Genomic DNA, 21131 nt, shown 5'->3' with positions numbered 1-21131 from the left:
ACTGAACTGAATTAGTGATATACAGTATTGTACCACTATTCTTCCTGGAGTCCGTAACAATTCATATACAATAAAACTAAACATAAGCAACAAAACATACACAATTTGTTAACAGAAAAAGCAACAAAATCAACTACTTGAAGTGAATGTGAGAGATAAGATCTAGAGGCCAACACAAAATATCAGAACCATGACCATGTTCTTGCACATGCATGTACTAAATACATTGTTCATAATGATTCTGTGAAATACCTTTAGTTACAGTTGAGACTGATGTGCATACAAGGTGTTCTGTTATTCAGCTCTACTCTACAGGTTCACATGCATAATGAGCCAAAGCATTAAGTAGGGACTGATCACAATGCCTGTACATTACATGACCTTTGTTTATATTATATTCCACATCACTGAATCCAATAATTACAAGGGCATAAATAAGTAATGTGGTAGCATTGGGGTCTAACATACATGTAGGATACCTGTTTTTTAATGGTTATTTTGCCTCAAAATTTTGCTGTTAAGAGCCTATGAATTAAACTGGTATAATTTGATCCTTTTAAAGAGATCTATGAATGGTAAAACCTTACTGAACTTCAGAATACTCCACAGCAAACTCATTGTAACTAAAGAGGTTAAGCATGCTGAAAAAAGGTTGCGTAGCTTTATCTATATCATGAGCTCCCCCTACTGAAGTACCTGAGGTTTGCAGTCACATGATGAAACTCAGTCTGTACTACAAAGTGTAGGCATTGTTCAGGAACAACAAAATTGCCTCCACATCAAGGCTCAAAAGATAACCTTTTCAAAACCCTAGTTGACACATACACTCACAGTCTCTCTCAGTCTCAAACCCGTCCACACACACACACACACTCACCCCCCCCCCACACACACACACACAAACACACATGCACACAGCCTCATACATAGAAACATGCACACACACACACACTCACACACACACAAACAAACACACACACTCACACACACAAACAAACACACACACACAAACAAACACACATTTTACAGCACGGACAACATAGCCTTCTTGCCATCTGACAATACCTTATGCCGTATGTACCCCACTCCTTATGGGCAGCCCTTCCCTCCCACAATCGATAAACTGTCAAATTTTTGACTTTGTGTTCAATTATATTTCGAAGACTGGAAGATTCCCTTAGCGTAAATTAGATTGGTAAACCAGCCTTGTGTATGTAATGCCATAATCTTGATTCAGTTTGTTGTTACATGTAATTAGACTAATATGTAACCTTTACCATTATGCACACACACAGGACACACACACTCACACAAACACACAAACAAACAGCACATATCTAAGGTAATGTTCACCTTCTTGCTCTGAGCGATGGCGTTTTGTATGTCCTTCAGGGCCAGACTGATGGCTTCCCGCTGCACCTGAGTCTTCACAGGTGATCTGTCCTCCAGCACACCTGGCAGTCTCTGTCCCAGGTGGTCGTGAAGGTCCTCCTGTGGTTGGGGGCATGTTTGTGTTTATGTTTATGTTTATGTATATGTTTATTAAGAAACTCCAATACTGAAACCACATGTGTGTGCTAATCGTCCTGGAGCCCTTTACAATACAAGTAAAAATGCAATACCATTACTTACTTAAGAACTAGAAATATATACTATAACAACTTAAATGACAATTCCGCAACATTAACCAAATTTAAACATATTAGTTGTTTGTTTCTTGTTTGCTTATTGTTTATTTGCACATAAAAAGAAATAAATTGCACAGTACAAACAGATCAGGAACCTATGACATCCAGATCAGGAATCGAAAAGGTTTTGTGGGTCTTCCCCCACACTGAGATCACACAGTTTAGTTGAGATACATATAATCAAACAACTTACTGCTGATGATAACAAAGGTACATAAGCAAGTAACATCAACAGGCTTTTAGCCAGGCAGCCGTACAGGCGTACATTGTACGGCCTGTTAAAAAAATAACTGAAATTGTACGCCCTTACACTGGGGAGCACATCCTCTGACAAGCATGAAATTCTGATTGACCAGGGATGCTATAGGTCACATGTGGCCTGTCTGACAGTAAATTTGCTTCAGTCCCCCAAATTTGCAAATCAAGATGTGGGAAATGGTGTTTCAGAGAGTTATAAATTTCAAAATTTTCTGAGTGAGGATGTCCTCAGACCCCCTACAATTCTCGCACCTGCAGCACTCTCTGAACGGCAAGAAATTTGGACACCCTATGATAAAATCCCAGCTAAAAGCCTGAAAATCAAGGAAAAGAAAAAAACAAATTGTTCTAGATGTACAAGATAACTATGAACATCAATGGACCATCTCACCTGAGTGTAACTCTCCACCTCCCGGTCCAGCTCCTCCTCATCGTCCTGCAGGTCCTTAGCATCCTCCTGGGGAAGCTGGTCCTCCTCCGCCGCATCCTCCTCATACTCATCCCTCGGGCCCCGGACTCTGGTGGCCGCGGGAGGCTTTCTCCTGCTCTCCGACTTGAGTAGCTCCACGTTGATGAAGGCCCGGTCACAGCCATGTCTGGAGTCTGCATCTGCGGGCGTGCCTGTACCGGCTTCGCTGACTAGCTTGCTGCAGGCCGCAGTGAGAACATCGCCTGTACCATCTTGCTGTACTGTCATGTTTCCATTCTCAGCAGGGTCAGATTCAACCTCTGGTTGCTCTTGATGCGCATCAGTTTCTGCCGTGGTTTCTTCGTCTACATTTTCCTCCGGAGACACTTCTTCCTCTTCTCCTTCATCAGCTCCATTTTCATCATCTTCTTCCTCTCCATTCTCTTCAACCTCCTCCTCTTCTTCTTCATCTTCTTCTTCATCTTCCTCCTCTTCCATTTCCTCATCTTCCTCCTCCTCCTCTTGCTCTTCTTCTTCTTCTTCCATCTCTTCAGCATTTTCTTCACTGCCCACAGTTTGTGTACTGTCCTCTGGTTCTTCATTTTCCTCCGCATCCTCATCTTCAGGCACATCCTGCCCAGCATCCACTTCCTCTTCTCCATCTCCTGGCCCATCGGCAAGATCAGTGTCCTCAACTTGTTGAGCATCTTCCGGCTCTGAACCTTGACCTTCAACCTCTTCCTCTTCTAACCCCTCACCTTCAGCTCCCGACCCTTGCCCTTCGACCTCTTGTTCGTCGGGTTCTGACCTGTCACCTTCCGCCTCCTCGTCTTGATGCACATCCTCTTCAGCCTGCTCCTGGCTGCCATCCTCCTCCTGCTCTGTACCAGCTCCCTCGGACTCCACCACTTCCCCATCCTCACTGGTGTTGTCCTCCATGTTCTCCGTATTGTCCTGGTCTGGCTCTTTGGCGTCCTCGTAAACAGAATGGTCGGACTCCAGTTCAGGGTCGATCTCGCCTCTTACACGATGTCTTGGTGACTGGGATGCAGTCTTACTTTCAGCTGAAGACTTTGCCTCAGCGGCCGAGCCTCTGTCCAAGTCTGCCTCTGCGGAATCGTTCTCATCTACGCCATTACTAACAGCTGATTCTTCTGTAGGCTCTTGACTGGAAGCCCCCTCCCTCTCCATCACAACCTCCTCCGGCTCTGAGTGTGTGGTCTCTTCAGTCGACATACCGTTAGCACCGTTAAACACTGGCTGCTCATTGGTCAACTGTCCGTCGTCGTCCTGGTTTTGCTGGTTTCCTTTCCCGCCTCTCTGCCGCCCTTTTCCGCGGCGCCCGGCGCGACCGCCTCCGCCGGCGCCCTTCGTCATATCCGTGGTCTGCTTTCCTCCTCGCTTTCCTGTGAACAGCAAAATTCAACAGATTTAGTTGGTTTTGTTATTACATGTACTATTTACGTTGTTGTTGTTGTTTACCTTGTAGTTTCTAGTGGAACATAGGGCAGCAAGTTTCCTTGCCGGAAATATTTTTACAGGGAGGGGTTGCTAGCCCTTCCCTATCACATTTTTGAGATACAGCCAGCGTCCGTTTTTCCGTCAATTGACAGAAATTTGCTGCGTGCGACAGAAAAATGTTAAAACCAATCCGTCAACCTTGACGGACAAAAATCCTTGGTGGAAGCTACAGGCGGATTGGGGACGCCGTCCACGGCCGAAAAAGCCACACACTGTTTGTTTTGCTATTGTTATTATTGTTGACAAAGTGTGTCGGTGCCCTTTTGCATACGATTATCTCATCAAAACCCGTTTTTCAAGGTCTCAATTCAGTCTTTCTAGCTCCTGGAATAGTGTTTTTGCAACAATGGGAATTGGCTGACGGAAAAAAATTTCGAGCTGGCTAGAGTCCTGCTCCTTGCACATGGGACCCCCATTTTTGTCTCTTCTGAAAGATGCTACAGCTCCGACCGAGATGCCCTACCCAGGATCTGTACCTGGATTTCCCAGTTACCGGCTAATTGGAACCAGGAGCTCAACTGTAGATAAGCTACAGCGATATCCAAACAGTATTTAGTGCTGCCAAACTTGTCACCGAGTCCTCCCCAGAGGATGGAATAACGGAGGCCCTCACTATACTCCTAGTCCTAGCCCAGCTCCACTATACTACTTTTGAAATTTAGTGTGTTTCTTCCCTATTTTCTTGGTTAGTTTTGCTAGAATTGATGAAAATTCACAGATTTTTGTGCCAAGTGGCATCACTTTTCCAGTCGGCATTGTCTGCAATAACTTGTGAATGAGCAATGATCAAAACAATAGTCGTTTTGCCACTTCACATCAAAGGAATCACAGTAGTATATCATACTTGTAGTATTTGACACCCTCTGTCATTGCAAAATGAACCCATTTTCATGAAAGCGCAGCGCATTGGTTCAGGTTAGTTTTGCCAGCCCCTCCACTATACTAAAAGATTCTGGGGAGAATTTGTCACCAAATTCACATGTACAAAATAATGCAGACTGTGCAGGTTGTTCTTGATTTCGTTACAAATCATGGCAGATTTTGTTACAAATTTTGTCAGAAATTATTCTGAAGTTGTATTGCATGATTTCTTGCTGCAGCCATTTTGAAAATTACATTGATTTATATCACTTCAAAGCTAAACTTTCCTCCAACGCAAAAGTACACAGGGATCGAATCTTCAACAACCACTGTCAGCTTCTTCAGGATCAATACTGATGACCAATCACTTCAGAACATAAACTCGCAAGATGAAGATTCAGATATTGAGAACTAGGATGGTTCAAGCGATGCAAGTCTTGTCTTCCTGGCTTAAGAGCTCTTCCCTGACGACATGCAAATGTACGCCCCGGAGAATGTCATTCCGACGACCTTGTAAGCTTGAGCGAGCTGCTTTTCCACGAAACGATTACAGAAATCTGACCTGCAGGAATACTGTAAATCCTGAAACTTTTGCAGTTTTTCTGGTGATGCCTCTACCTATAATTCATACCACTGTGAATGTGTGTACCTTTATGAACAACAGAATTGTTTCTATCGCAAATCTAAAACACTGAAAAACCTCCTTTTCCCTCCCCCCTAGAAATTTAACCTACACAAAAACTGTAAAGAATAAAACTTTTGCAGTTTCCTGGTAATGCCTCGAATTCATGACACTTTGACTGCATTCCTTGTATGACTAATATACAGCATGGTTTCCACCGCAAATCTTAAACACTGCAAAATCCACCCTTTCTCCCCTCCCCCAGAATAAAACCACCACAAAAGTAAGCGAGTTTACAGTAGCATGTCTCTCGGGGCAGCCCAGGTGGTAGAGCCGTCAGGAGCAAGGAAAATTCATGAGTGTTCGTCGGCGTGCATATGTGCCGCCGAGCGCCAGTAATGAGGTCACAGGGGAGAGGGAAGCATGCGAGGCAGCGCGGGAGATCAACCGTTTGGCGAGCACAAGGAATCTCAAACTTCAACTTCAGGGATCGAAATTCCTTTCTTGGTGCACAGAGAAAAACAATTGGGGTGCATTAAGTAGAATGTCGATCAGAACGTCGATCTTCAGAACCGGCCATGGAATCTATAACTTGGACATGCTCGCCGTCCAGTGCAGGATTCTCAACAGCACATTTGAGCACAGGGGCCCAGTACTGGATCCCATAGTATGCTGTGATTTGGGCCCCAAAGCTGTGTTCCAACCAGCATATTGGGCTTTTCTAATATTTTGTAACAAATTTGAGAAAATTGGCTTTATTTCTTTAAATTTGGCCCTCAAAATGAAGGAAATTGTGTCTGAGACTTATAAATCTGAAACTAGTGGACTGCAGACTGTAGAATGTCAGTAAAATATGACCAAAAGATCACACTATGCATCTGGAAATTTGCAAATTATCATATTTAACAGACTTTATGAACAAGTTAAAAACATTTCACATGCTGTACATCACAGTGAGTTAAATATGATAATTTGCAAATTTCCACATATTTCTCGACTGCTATTTCCAGACTTCTTGTACTACTTTTACCCAATGAAACATTTGATATAAACCGAACAATGTTGGTAAAAGTTGACCACAGGAGCACATTCTGGAGAAAATACAAGATTTTATGTGACCATTTCTGTTGCCATTACCGCATAGAGGTTAGCCTATTCCTCAGGCCTGAAAGCATATACAGGGCTGAAAATTTAAAGATTTGTTTTCCCTAGAATTATCTTCAAATGGAACTCATTGCCTCATGTTGTCAATGCTAGTTGATATCTGTTGTTTTAACAAGGATATCAAGTTTATTCCAGTATATCAAGTCGACGGAAGGACGATGGCTTCACACTGAAGCATTTTGAAAATATTGCAATTTGCACCTTCCATTGACTTGATATCCCTAAATGCCTTGTTTTTAAAAACAATGGATATAGGTTACCCTACGGATAAAGGTGCAGTAGAGTTACGTCCTTACTAAATAGCTTTAAAGGTGTGACAGGAGATTCAGTGTAATATAACCAGCTGCTACTGTGCTACATGTCCGCGAAGCTGGTCTGTGATGATGAAGGGATATCATACTGACTGCATAGATGGAGATGCGGAAATACCGGGTACACCGAAATCTAGAGCTGTGCATCTTATCATCATATTATGGACCGTAGAAGCACCGGTGCACCTACAATATTTTTGTGTAGTATTATTCTACTACTGTACACATAATCTTAACACGTAAGGTTAGAAAACAAAATACAACATTTGTTATACTACAATCTTGTTTGAATTTTCAAAGCTCATCAAAATTGTGTTTTGCTGAAATATTCTAAATTTTGGAAATATCTTTTTAAAAAAAGCAAATTTCGAGCCCTCTTACTACAGCCAGTGCACTGAAAGGCCATCCAATCCTAAGCATTACGGATGCTGAAAGCATGTAGTGCCGAGTGTTCAATGGACGAATGCACACACGATGCATGAATGATCACCGTCAGGTCAGCGGAAGGCTGTATGCATTACCACCAAGGTTTCAGCACTCTGGACAGGGAATGCAGTGCTTACTGTGGCTGACTGAGACGTCCCGGTGTTAGGCCATATTACTTTATTATTTTTCATTTCTCAGACATTTCTTTTTAAAAATTCAGCAAATTGGAAATAGGGGGCAGGGAGGAAAATCAGAATCTTACTATATTTACTGATTGAAGCTGTATACTGTAATTCACGACTTGTTCACTTGTAACTTAATTTTAGCACCTTTAGCAGTCACTATTCAATTTGTGATGATTCTGGCTGCTCGGCTGAAGATCTGCCTAAGGCTATGGAGGATAGGAAAGGATGGAGGAAGAGAGTCATGTCCATCCGTACAACCAGCACGCCCGGATGATGATGATGATGATTCAACCGCTAAAATTTCATCATCGCAATTAGTTCATCACTGTGCTTAGGCCGACTATAGGACTATAACCTTGTTCCTTCCAGTAAAATAAAATGCATTGAACTACTATGTTTCCCACAACCATCAAATCACCAACTGCAATATTAGATGGGTTTACAGTACCAATTTACAGATTACAGCATACATGTATTTGTGGTGACATGAATTCATAGATGAGACACAGCAAGATCTATGAAAATAGAACCACTGTGAATATTTCAAGATTTCCTGTATATTAGAATGATTGCTCTAATGATTTCATCCTCCTTGTCCCTCTGTTGAGAGCCTTTCAACTAATACTAGCTTTTCCTTTAGCTCACATTATTATGCTGCTCAAGTAACAGTCCTTCTAAAGGAATACATTTGCTCCTGACTGCCAAACTAGCTCAGTATGGAACTCTCTCAATGATAACTGTTTCCCTCTTTCAAGCCTTCATTTTTGAAAACCAGTGTTCACCGCTATCTCCTAGCACAACAATCATCACCATCTATCAACTTAGTTCATTGCCTAGAAGTGGTCAAATGGCCCTGCATTGAACAAACCAGTACTAGTAAAGAAATATGCATACATCTGTAAGGCTATAACTGGTAATGATGCGTTGTGGAATGGATACTTCACTGGTATTTGCTCAAACTACTTGGAAGGTATGCTTGAACAGAAATGTAAAATCATCTTTTAATATTCATGGGCACAGAATCCCAGCTATAATGCATGTTTCCTACGATGGCAATAACCCCTTCATCATTGTATGATTCATTCTTGATGATGAGGTAAATGCAGACATCTTTCTGTGGCTTCATCCTACACAGAAACCATTCTGTACAACTTACATTCGCACTACTGCAAATAGTTGAGAGTTTCTTTCTGTTTACAAAAAAAAATACTTGCTAAGATTCAGCTTGCCTTTTGCTACTTTGGCAATAACCCCTTCATCATACTATGATTCATTCTAAATGACATGGTAAATGTAGACGTCTTTCTGTGGCTTCAACCTATACATAAACCATTCCGTTCAGCTTATGTTCACAGTACTGCAAATAGTTGAAAATTTCTTCCTGTTTTAGTGTTTACAAAAAAAATACATTACGTTGCTAAGATTCAGCTTGCCTTTTGCTAATTCTTCCTTGTTTCACATGATCATTCTGTGTGCACGTCCATTCTGGCTAGAACCAAGAACTTAGCACGTTTCAAAATGGTGCCCTGGCTACACTGTCAGACCCAGGCTTTTGGCTAGGATTGTATTATAGGGGGTCCAAATTTCGTGGTAAATGATTTAGGTGCGACTATTGTAGTGGATTTTCTACAATTTTAAGTTAAAATGGTGCAAAATTACTGTCAGAGAGCTGTTTACTGTGACCACAAATGACCTAGAGGCATCCTTAGTCAATCAGAATTTCATGCTTGTTAGAGGATCTTTTCCCCTGTGTAAGGGCATCCAGTGCATTCAATTTCTTGCTATTTTAAGAAAAGCACGTCCAGATGAACTCTGAACGTTTGCCTGGTTAAAAGCCTGGTCAGACCCATATGGTTGTGATTTCTTCGCTATGTACATAACAATGGTCATTACAGATGATGGCATTTCACATCTAGGTCAAACCTCAATAGTGATGTATTTATAATGATATAATTAGCAAAGCCATCACATACAAAGGATCAATACTTTGCGAACTAGACATTCACAATCTGCCAGGTAGGAATGTATACAAACGCTATTATTTACAGTAGAGTTTAGACACCAGATACAGAACATGCCTTGTATCTTATCAATTTATATTTGTATGCCCAATTACATTGAAGACAAAGCAAATGTTCAAGAAGGTTGTTTGATTTAATAGCACTGAATACATATTTACCTACATCTCCATTCGGTATAAATGGGATACCATAAATCCTGAAACCTTTGCAGCAGATTTAATCTATTTCTGCATTTTTTTGTGTGACCTCTCCACCGCAAATCCATGACACCACGAATAAGCTTGCCTTGTATACAGAATTATTTGTTTGTTTGTTTGAACCTTTGTTTATTCATGAAAGCTCAAATCGAGCCACAGGCTGCTTTTTATTAAGGTCATGAGGTAAAGGGTAGGGTTCAGACAAAACATATAACAGAGATACAGTTTACATAAGTTAAAGTCCTAATAAGGCTATACACATATTTTACACAAGCATGGTACAAATTATTACACAAATTACATTATTTCTGAAACAATGCAAAAACCTCCTTTTCCATCCCAGCTGTAAAAAAAACGCTAAAGGTTAAAGATTTTACAGTATTCCAATTGCCGAGTTAATGTGATGATTCAAAAGTTGTCATCTCTCCTAACATTTACCGGTCATAAAATCAAGCGTCCTCAAAAACAACCATTTTGAAACTAGGTCATCAGTGGCATAAAGACATGTTATAGGCATCTCAATCAGAGTTGTGAATCATTTAAAGTGTAATGGTTTACAATAAAAACAGCGGACTAGCTTCTAATAATGATATACATGATGTCTTTCTGGCTTGGCCCAAAAGCTACAAGTAAAATAGGAAGTTGTTGAAAACAGATTTGTATTCGTTTATTTTCTTGACATTGAGGCATTTCAAGGTGGACAAAAATGTCCTTCTTGCTCTCAAAGACACTACTCATTCTACAAAATTCTGTCAAAGCAATCAAGCATAAAAAGGCATTAAAAAAATAATGATGGCAACTTAATAACTGTTCAATTGCACATGATTGAATGAACATGCATTCACCAATGTCAAGAACCACACAAAAATATAGCCGTAGGTTTCATATGCGACCGGATAATATAATTGTATGTTTACCTTGCCGACCATAAACCTAAACACTATGTAAAACAATATCTACACTAAACCTACAAACTCAAATATATATAGATTTTTACGTCAATGAAGGTTAGACATCCACGTAATAAAATATGTGTATACATTTTTCATCACCCCCGTAAACAACCCAAGTATTTTACCTCTGCCATTACAAATTTCATACGCAGGTACATTTAGATGACATATATGTGGTTTGATTGGAAAGCAGGATGTTGATCAAATGTTTTTGGCAACATATGTGTCAGGTTTACTGCCTTACAAAAAGCGAAAGCATTTTCCTTCTGCCTGAATTACAAATTTCATAAACAGGGACATTAAGATAAAGTATTTGGATTGTATCTTAATGTAGGATGATGATACAGATTTCAAATATTATGTCAAGATAAATATCAGGAGTTTATTACTTATGAAAACGAAAGCATTTTACCTCTGCCTTTACAAATTTCCTATTAGAGTTCATTTAGATTACATATTTGTGGTTTTATTATTAGAAAGTAGAACACTAATACATATTTCAATTGTGCTGGCAAGATACATATCAGGAGTTTATTACTTATGAAAATGAAAGCATCTTAACTTCTGTCTTTACAAATTTCCTATAGTATAACAGCACATTTAGATAACATATATGTGGTTTTATTAGAAAGTAGAACACTGATACAGATTTCAAATGTTTTGACAAGATTCATATCACCTTTATTACCTTATGAAAATAGAAACATCTTAACTTCTGCCTTTACAAATTTCCTATGAGAGCACATTTAGATAACATATATGTGGATTTATCAGAAACTAGAACACTAATACCAATCTCATATCTCTTCAGTAGATCCACACCAGAGGTTACAGTTTGCTGAGGGAGGGAATCTGTCTCTGCTATCGGTAGGAGCTAGTTAAAGTCTCCCCATCGATTTCTGCATGCACAGAAGGTTTGTGCCATGTATCATACAGATATGGCGGCTATCTCAGGATCGCGATACTCCATATGAAATATGGTGTGATACAAATCTGCTAGGTCCACAGAAAACATGTACTGTAGTAAAATTTATATCAGCCTACAGGCAGTGACATATAATGATTTTCCTTCATATTCTGAGTTCAAAACTCATTTTTGGGAATGGGCACACTGGTGCAGAAAACTTAAAGTGCACTGATACGATTTTGGGTGCATATCATAGAATAAAGTAGAATATCAGCAAAACCTGATTACTAACCTTACTAGCATACTAGTAGTATACTACCTCTCTTCAGAGCTTGAATCTAAAATTCTATAGCTAACAAATAACAAAAGAAAGGTCAGATTGTGCATATGATACTTGAATCCCAACAATATGCTTCATACACTTAGTACATTACCATACACAAATATCATACAGATATGGTAGCTATCTCACAATCGTGATACTCCACATGAAATATGGTATGATACAAATCTGCAAGGCTCCACAGAAACATGTAGTAAAATCCATTTCCACCTACAGGCAGCTGGCATGGTGTGACTCCTTATACATTCTACACTTGAAATTCATTTTTTGTGTACAGGTGCAGTACTGGTATTGTCATTTTCTTCGCCAATGGCGATAGAGTATGTTTTTGCCGACTTGGGTCTGTATGTAGGTCAACAACATATAAAGTCGAGAAATTGTGGATGGAACTTTTTGCTTTTTTGCAGGTGTGTAGCGGCTGTCGAAAGGCATGCCTAGTTCGAAAACGGTTTACCTGGCATTTTCCTACGGTACAGCAGCGAGCTTTGTATTTTTTTGTGGTTTGCTTCGGGAAGCGTAAGTCAAAATGCAGCTGGGCGATTTCCACGATATTTGGCAGGTGTGTAGCAGTTGTGGAAAGGATTGTCATGTGCGAGAATGGTTTAGCTAGTTTTATCTAAAGTTCTTCCAGCACCAAATGGTGCATAGGGTGGTGCACATCCCAGTATCCCTGGGCCACACAATTTTGTGCAATCACTATAGTTACAGCAGGGGGCTAGTCCACTGGTAGTGGTGTGTGTTCAACTACCATACTCTTTCCCGAATGCTGAGTGCTAAGCAGAGAAAGCAGCATGTACCATTTTTAAAGTCGTTGTTATATGACTCGGTCGGGGATCAAACTTACGACCTACCGAATGCGAGGCGAACACTCAGCCATTACACCAGTTCAGTGGTGTACCTAACCTAATAATGTTGGTCCACAAAAAAACTTAAGAGTGTACAACATAAGATAAACTAGAATTTCAGCAAAACATAATTCCAAAACTTACTTGCCTCTCTTCAGAGCTTGATTCTGAAATTCTAAAGCTAACAAGTAACACAGCATTCCATTATTCAACTGATGTTTAAACTTTAAATGTCAAGAATCTGCTATAAAATAGTGTACAATAGTATCTTTATATACATAAACCCACACAAATATCATAAAGATATGAACGCTATCTCAGGATCTCAATATCATATATCAAATATAATGATATGATTGAAATCTGCTGGTCCACAGAAACAGGTAGTAAAATTCGTTTCCGCCTACAGGCAGCCAGCGTAAATCATACTTAAGTTCCATATGCATCTATAACAACAAAATTATCCATAACCCAAATTACTCCTGCCTCTTGTAAATGTGTTGCTATGACTGATAATAAACATAACTTGATCTTCATACATTTTCCAGCGTATGGAATTAAAGATACATATTTTTTGTAATCATATTTAAGTTAGTATGTAAACATGTATGTATGATCTGTCTGTATGATAAGTAAGATACGCCAATGAAGGTACAATGTAATAAGCAGTTACTCAAGCAGCTGGATATGATTTTGGAATTTTGATTTTACAAAATCATATCCAGTTGCTTGTGTAGCTGCTTTTTGGCATAAGTAAGATATCAATTGCTTGTTCAGACCTTTGTACTGGCTAGTGGCACACAGTACAGCAAGTTTCCTAGCTATTTCAGTAGCAGAGAACATTTCAACAGGGAGGGTTGCTAGCTCTTTCCCTTTAACGTGCTCGAGGCATCTCCTCAAACACGGTACCCCATTTTTACACCCCTTCCAAAATACAAGCGCAGCCCAAACCGAGGTGCCCTATCCAGGATGGAACCGGGGTCTCCCAGTTACTAACTAATGGGACTCAGGAGCTCAACTGCCAGGCTGCTACCAGTTGAGCTACAGGGACATCCCATCATCATTTACAATAAACATGAATTGAGCTACAAGTATGTACAAATATATATGTTTATGTATCATTAAAGTGGAATATGTCTATGAAAGTTAGACTTCCAGGTAATTCTAAGTTACTCAAGCAACTAGATATGATTTTGGAAACGGTCAGACGTTTCAGACAGCCATTCAGTATCTTTCCTCAGTGACACTGGAGAAATCTTGCGATTTCCAGTTGCCAGAGTTACTGCTTTTTATCGCATTAGGTGAAATAAAAAAGATATGATAGATGGTTTATTGTGCAACAATTGCATCAGTGACAATGTATGGCAATGTATAGACAACAAAAGTTACAGTCTAATACTACACATATACGTTATATTGCAACAATTTTAGTTACTACGATACTAGAAGACTACATTGAGTGGAATCTACAGTAGGTAATAGAAAAGATACATCTCTTTGTAATCATCTTAAGCTCGAAATCAGGGCTCGAAATACCACAGTTAGTGCAGGTAAAAATGGAGCTGTGCAGGTATTTCTGGTGTCTACCTGCACCTAACCTGCACTGGTCCATGTACTGGGTTTTATACATAAATGTCATGTAATGTAGGTGTATATGGAGTGTTATTAGCTGCATTGAATGTTACCACCTATATTATTAGAAGTATCAAGAAAAAAATAGCAATGGTTCTTGAACAATTTTAGTATGATTCATACTTTCTAAACTCTTAAAGAGTGGTGCAGGTAAAATGTGTCTGGTTCAGGTAATTTTCAATGTTATCTGCACCAGTGCAGGTAAGCAGAAAGAAGTATTTCGACCCCTGATGATCCACCTTTGTACTAAGATATCATGCAGGCAGAATCAGTCTCTATTCCATTGACTGTGGCTCCTATCAATAAACTCCAGGGTATTGTTATTAAGTGTAGCTCCTTCAATCATCGTGCAGAGGATGACAACGCTGACGGGTAAGGAAATACAATCCAATTTGGGGAATAGAGATGGAGTGATACACCATCCTGCGTAATTGGGCTGGCAATATTTCTGGCTTAACTGTGTGTGTATAAGCACATTAATATCAGCATCTACTCATAAAGGTATTGTATCTATGTTCTGAAAGGATCAAAATCAGATCAAAAGATCAAAATCAGCAGATACATTGCACAGTCAAACCTGCCCAAGAAGACCGTTCAGGAGAACCAATAAAATCTGGTCTATGTGGACAGGTGGTCACTATAGACAGGATTCTTATCACTTGTGTCAATGGGAAAAATCATGTACTAGTAAGACAGTGTATGTGTATGTAAAGAAGAATTCACACAGGCTATGTGGTCCTTTTGTAGAGGTAACTGGATTAAAGAACAAAATCTGCATATAGATCTATATTTGCTACCTATTATGAAATTGGTACATTCTACAACGATATACATACTATGAATTGAATTTATTTAATTCCATGGGGACATTGGACATTTTCATGACACCACAAATATGTATTACTACTGTACCACAGAATTGTTTCAAAAGCAAATTGTTAATACTGATTTTTTATTAGATGAAAACAATTATTTTCTAATAACTACAGATAATTAAAAAATAAATTAGTTGATATCAAGATGTGCGAACGTGAGTTTATAGCTTTCATCATTATGCACATGAAAAACATAGCCTCATTGCAGTCGTATGTACCATAGTGCTGTATTTTCTCATTAAAAAAATTAAATTAGGGGCAATAAAACATGATGACATCCATATGGTCAAAAAAATCAGATTTGGAACTCTTTCATGCCCATGTATCAATATTTGTCACGATTCCATTCTTTCTTAATAAACTGATGAGAAAACAATGGAAGGTCAGAATGCCAATCTAGCCAGGGAGGAAACCTTAAGAAGAATGCTATAGCATTGACCCAAATCAGAAGTCTATGCCATTGAGCATATTGCATTTTTCCTTATGTACAACATAATAAATTCCATGCCTTCCCCTCTCACCACTTATTTATTCTTCACATTGAACTACCTTCTGCGAGGGACCCCCGTGGTCTGTAAATCATCTTAATTGTGCCTCTGGTTTCCGCGAGTCAAAAACACTTTAGTCTGAGTGCAGCGAAGCCGACCCACTGTGACTTACAATTAGAGGCCAGGTTATATAACCTGCTATGGAGAACTCTACTCAACCTAATAACAGTAGTTTTACATTTGGAATAGAAGAGGAATTCTCTGTTGTTTATCTCCAGCAAAATCTATTTGAAAACTTCACATTGACTTTATTTGGATGCACAATTAGCTTGACACTGAAGAAACATTTAAGTTAACATTGCAGACTTCGTACTCACATCATGGCTTTGTAACCCAATCAGGGCTCGAAATACCACCTGCATATGCAGGTTAGTGCAGGTGAAATTGGAGCTGTGCAGGTATTTCTGATGTGTCTACCTGCACCTAACATGCACTGGTCCATGTACTGGGTTTTATACATGAATGTCCCATGACATACATGATGTAGGTGTATGTGGATTGTTGTTAGCTGCATTGACTGTTACCACCTAGTAAGTTTAAAGGAAAAAAAATAGCAATGGTTCCTCAACAATTTTAGTATGATCCATACTTCCTATATTCAGAGTGGTGCAGGTAAAATTTGTCTGGTGCAGGTAATTTCAATGTTACCTGCACCAGTGCAGGTATGCAGAAGAAAGTATTTCGAGCTCTGACAATAAAAAAGGGACTAAGTTGCTGAATAACAAGCGATACTAACATCGAAAAAATTCACCTTGAACTTCTAGAACAATGTATTCTCCAGTGCTGGTGTCAATATTCGTGTGTTACATTGTCGTGTATAGTACTAGCTATAGTGTTTGCAATCAATCCCTCATACATATGTCAGCAAAGAGATGTCAGCACTGCTGTCTCTACCTGTAGAGATCCCTATCCGATAGTCTGTGTCAACAGAGATTCAGGCCCAATCTACACACAGTTTTTACCGATATCTGTGGAGATGTCGAGAGGGATCTAGAACGTAGGGGGCCGGACACCCATGGCGCTTGCAGTCATAATCATATAGCGCGATTTTCCAAATGACGTTATATGCTAATAAGCCTTCCCGAAGTCGGGAAGCATCTACACGCGCGCGAAGCTGTCGGGGACCCCTGCTAAGCTATCGGTAAGGTATCGTACGAATGGTCCGGACCTTTCGGGAGAAATTTTCCCGATATCGTAATGGCGATATAGTAGTTCCATCTAGACGATGAAAAAAAGCTGTTGGCGAGAGGTTGTAGGCTCGCCGATATCGGAAAAAACTGTGTGTAGATCGTGCATCAGACCAGGATGTGTAATGTGTGAGAGCGGTCTTCCATGTATAAATCCTGAATTTCACGTCAATCCACTGATCTAAAATGACATGAATCGTAGCCGGAAAGTTATAAAGGAAATATAAACATTACAGACTCCCATCAGGACCTCTAACGGCATTGACAATTCAGCCAGATTTATAATATAGTCTCCATCCTGACATACATACATGGACTTGCAGTGACCTTTGGTGACAATGGCTTCCCTTCATAATATCAAGTAAATCACTAATATTTGTTCAATTTTGTATTGTATATTTATGTATGTGGTCACACCTACATGTATCAGCCTTGCTGCCTATGTGCCCACTTGCCCATGTTGGAAACTGAATAAAGTCAAAGTCAAAGTAAATCACACAATCTCTGCACATGTCAGCAAGGCACAATATTCAAGAATCTTTCTGTCCATTTCGTTTTGGTAGAAGCGATAAACGTGAATCCTGACTCATGCATTGCTGAATTACATTTATATCTAATTACATCGGGACGGTTTGACCGTGACATACGTAAAACCTTAACCCATGATTAGAAGATAATGAGATTTTCTTTAATCTGATTGAATCTATATCTGATTGATAGGCCGCAGGACTGATCTTGTTGCCCATCGATTCTGTGGCTTTGAATGTCCAGCTAGAGGACCTCGCCCCGGAGCCGTGGTGGCCCTCGGAGGATTTGGGGCTTTTCTGTTCCAATCAACGTCCCACATTGGCTGTGATTGCACCATGAATCTTCACCATGCATTATTTAGCGGCCAGCTACATGCACACTGATGCACGCTGACATGTTAGTGTGAGACTGACATGTAAAATTCATTGTCAATCTTACCTAATGCTACCAGGTACGCCCCTAACTTACATAGACAAAGATTCAAACTACAGACATTGTTTTCTCCAAATTCCCAATGGTCGATTAGTAAATTCCTTGCAAGTCGAGAAAGAGTGCTACATTATTTGGTGGTCAGCCTACATGTACAAGTAACAAAGGTCCAAACCACAAACAGACAGTTTTCTCCAACAGTCAATCAGTAAATTTCTCCAGAAGTAAGTGAAAGTTCTACTGACAGCTTCATTTCCTTATTGTATGACTTGTATATTCCCCATCTGTACAGTATGAATGTTGTTTGAAAGAGGAATTGATGTACCACAATCTATTCTTTAAGATAGTAACATTCATGGAAAATAACTAGTTATCCCATGTTCCACTGATTCTCAACAATGCAAGAGTTTCCTACAATAAGATATAATATATCAGACCATAACATAAACATAGATTGAATGATATTCCAAAGATACTACAGTAGATAGCATGACACTCTTAACCCCAATAATGACTAGATAGAGTGTGGTATTCAGAACATCTAACACGTTGTAACGTCATCCTAACTGGCGGGTATTTGGCAATTTACATCTGATATGAATCATGGCCTTGAATACTGTAAATTCATCTATTTTTGCAGGGACTTTATTTCACAGTAGAAGGGGAAAGGGTGATTTTGCAGTGTTTTACGGTTGCAGTTGAAACAGTTCTGCTGTATAGAAGCAATATATTAGAAACAAATATTTGTGGTGTCGTGGATTTGCAGTAGAAAGGTCTCCGTGAGAATTACAAAGACGATGCCACCAGTGACATTTAAAGATTTATGGTATTTTCACTAGGACAATAGCAGGAAAAGGTGAACATGCTATTTGCCTATTTCTAATAGACTATGGGCACTTCCCACATCTTATCACTTGAAAGAACGATTCCAAACAACCCTACAGTCTATGTACAATCGCAAACAACTCATTTACATATCAGCAGCCAGCAAAAAATCAATACCTGTGTAATGGGCATTTCTGCGCTTCACTAATGCTTTATTATGTACAGATAACTATGATTCAACTGTTAATAGAATTTGCATAAATCAGTGACTACTTTTTAAAGGTAAACACACGTACCTTTTTTTTCGATGGCTATCTGTCCATCTTGATCATAATGATTTAACTATTGTGAAATGGAAAGTCTTGACATTGCAGGGCTAGCTCAAAATTCTAAATTTTTTCTGACACTCAGATATCATCAATATGCTGTACATATGATGTGTTTAGTAATGCACAAATATCTACTTGTAGGTGCCCCCACAGTCAAAAATTAGACTAAAATTGTGAGTGCACAAAACTGATAGTGTTTCGAGCTCTGTTGACACTGTAGTCAAAACAAATATGTTTATGCTAAAATCAAAGATACAAATGCACGAATAATAACTACTAAATGAAGACACGATCGACGTACCGGAAATTTCAAGTTTCACACAATCAAAACTGCCTCCATCCGGACAGGAAGTGTAGATTTAGACAACCCATATCACGACAGACGACGTTTTAAATCGTAAATCTTATAAATATTGACACGGACGGCTCAAAAACAACCGCAGCGAACTCATTTTCATAATCTCCTGATCTATCTAGATGTCTGCTGGATGAAAACTGATTGATTCGTGAAAATTCGCGATATTATCAGCCTGGCAAAGCAGGAACCAGAAAAATGGAAATTTGGGAGGTTGCAGACGACTCAGGTGAGCGATCAGGCAGGGATACCTGAAATCAGAGTCTCCGCATTCTCCCACGCATTCCAGCGGTCTAGCTATAAAACTGTGCGTTAAACTTCGCTCAGTAGCTTCTGTAGACGCCCCTGTAGCTGTAAACTGAATATCTAGGCAGAAATCGAAGAGAAAGGCCGACAAACCTGCGTTTTTCCGCCGATTCCCCCGATGACCGCCGCCGCTGTCAGCCATCTTGGTTGATGACATCACCTGTCAGCCTCGGTTTGGACCGCCCGTCCTTGCTGCACTTCTGAGGCTATCCGCTAGGCAGCGTCAGCGACAGGTGTGCAGAGGCTGCATTGGCATTGCGCCTTTTCCTTTTATACAGCGGGAAAATAACTCACCCGGCGAGTTTGCGATCTCTAGGATCTAGAACTTCCCCTTGAACTAGAAGCCGTGAGTTCGATTCCTGTTGTGTCGCTCACCAAACGTTAAGAGTCGATCACTCCACGAGCGCACAATCACAAGGGACTCAATGACGTCAGTATACATTACGATCTTTTTTGTTTGCAACTTGGCATACTGTAAATGCATTTAAGTTCGCGGGGATTTAATTTCGCGGTAGCGGGAAAATGGACTTTTCGCGGTGATTTTAATTCGCGGTAGCACCATGAACTGTAGTCTCTTACTGCTATGAAAAAATGTTCGCGGTGGTTTTAAGTCGGTGAAGCGGCCGCCGCGAAAACCGCGAACATTAATCCACCGCGAACATTTCTGCATTTACAGTTTATTTCCTCATTGTGAGGCTGCTTTGTACGATTTACAGTATAGTTCAAAACTTTTATTTTCGTTGAGTACGACCGAAAATTGACAGCGTAGTTAGTCTGAAATAATGGCAGCTGTTTTCGAAAATCGACACGGAGTCTACTTAACATCCTGTGGTTCCTAACCCATCTGTGAACAATTTCCTCTGCATAAACAATTTCCTCTATGATTACACCTATCCGGGCGTTTTTTCTGAAAAACACCGGGATGTTTCTAGGAACCTCCTTGTGAATTAAGACGAAAACATGTCGTGTGAAGACGTCTTGAGTTGGTGATGGTGCGCCAGCGCGAGGAAAAAGAGGATGTTTTCGCCAACACTTGCCCTTTTAATCTCCAAACAGACCCTAAGGTGCCATATTAAAGATAGTATTAAAGCTGGCCAAGGAGTATAGCTGGCTAAGGGAGTCAATCGGGCACCGGAGCCGTCTGACTTCCTTTGGTCGGCTATACTCCTTGGTCAACTTTGATGCTATTTTATGGCACCGTTAAATCTGCTTGAAGATTACGCCCTTTTCACTAGAGGTTTGGCACAGTGTGTAGCCTCCTTAAGCAGGCTTTGCGAGTTGGGCTTTTGTTAAGTCTTCATTTTCATTTTTGATATCTATCGACATTTCTCTATTTCTCAGTTGCATATGCGACACGTTTGAGATTACCGCCATGGTATGCAGGTAGCCTGGAATCCAGTCTTGTT

The 21131-nt window shown here is 40.0% G+C and overlaps 2 protein-coding genes across 4 annotated transcripts in view; both read right to left on the bottom strand.

Annotated features, from left to right (window-relative positions):
• LOC118409316 (amyloid-beta A4 precursor protein-binding family A member 2-like) overlaps positions 1-1490 on the bottom strand; it is a 73314-nt gene extending 71824 nt beyond the window's left edge. For all 3 annotated transcript variants that reach the window (XM_035810256.1, XM_035810257.1, XM_035810258.1), the window contains exon 1: positions 1354-1490. The gene's annotated coding sequence lies outside the window, so the exon portion shown is untranslated. The remainder of the gene's footprint in view (positions 1-1353) is intronic.
• On the bottom strand, positions 685-19938 carry LOC118409203 (protein Ycf2-like). Its single transcript, XM_035810072.1, has 4 exons — positions 19819-19938; positions 2338-3761; positions 1354-1491; positions 685-696 (listed from the first exon to the last, which is right to left on the bottom strand). The coding sequence occupies exons 1-4, from the start codon at positions 19880-19882 to the stop codon at positions 685-687; spliced, it is 1638 nt and encodes a 545-aa protein (XP_035665965.1). The 5' UTR covers positions 19883-19938.
• Positions 19939-21131: the final 1193 nt, after the last annotated feature.

This window comes from Branchiostoma floridae, chromosome 2 (assembly GCF_000003815.2).
Source record: "Branchiostoma floridae strain S238N-H82 chromosome 2, Bfl_VNyyK, whole genome shotgun sequence".
Lineage (NCBI taxonomy): Eukaryota > Metazoa > Chordata > Leptocardii > Amphioxiformes > Branchiostomatidae > Branchiostoma > Branchiostoma floridae.
This window is presented reverse-complemented; position numbering and strand designations above follow the sequence as displayed.

Coding starts and splice junctions, on each gene's coding strand:
- LOC118409203 (XM_035810072.1), bottom strand. CDS start 19,882: ATGTCATCAACCAAGATGGCTGACAGCGGCGGCGGTCATCGGGGGAAT. Junction 3,762..19,818: donor GAATCGGCGGAAAAACGCAG/GTTTGTCGGCCT, acceptor TGCTGTTCACAG/GAAAGCGAGGAGGAAAGCAG. Junction 1,492..2,337: donor AGGTGGAGAGTTACACTCAG/GTGAGATGGTCC, acceptor CCCCAACCACAG/GAGGACCTTCACGACCACCT.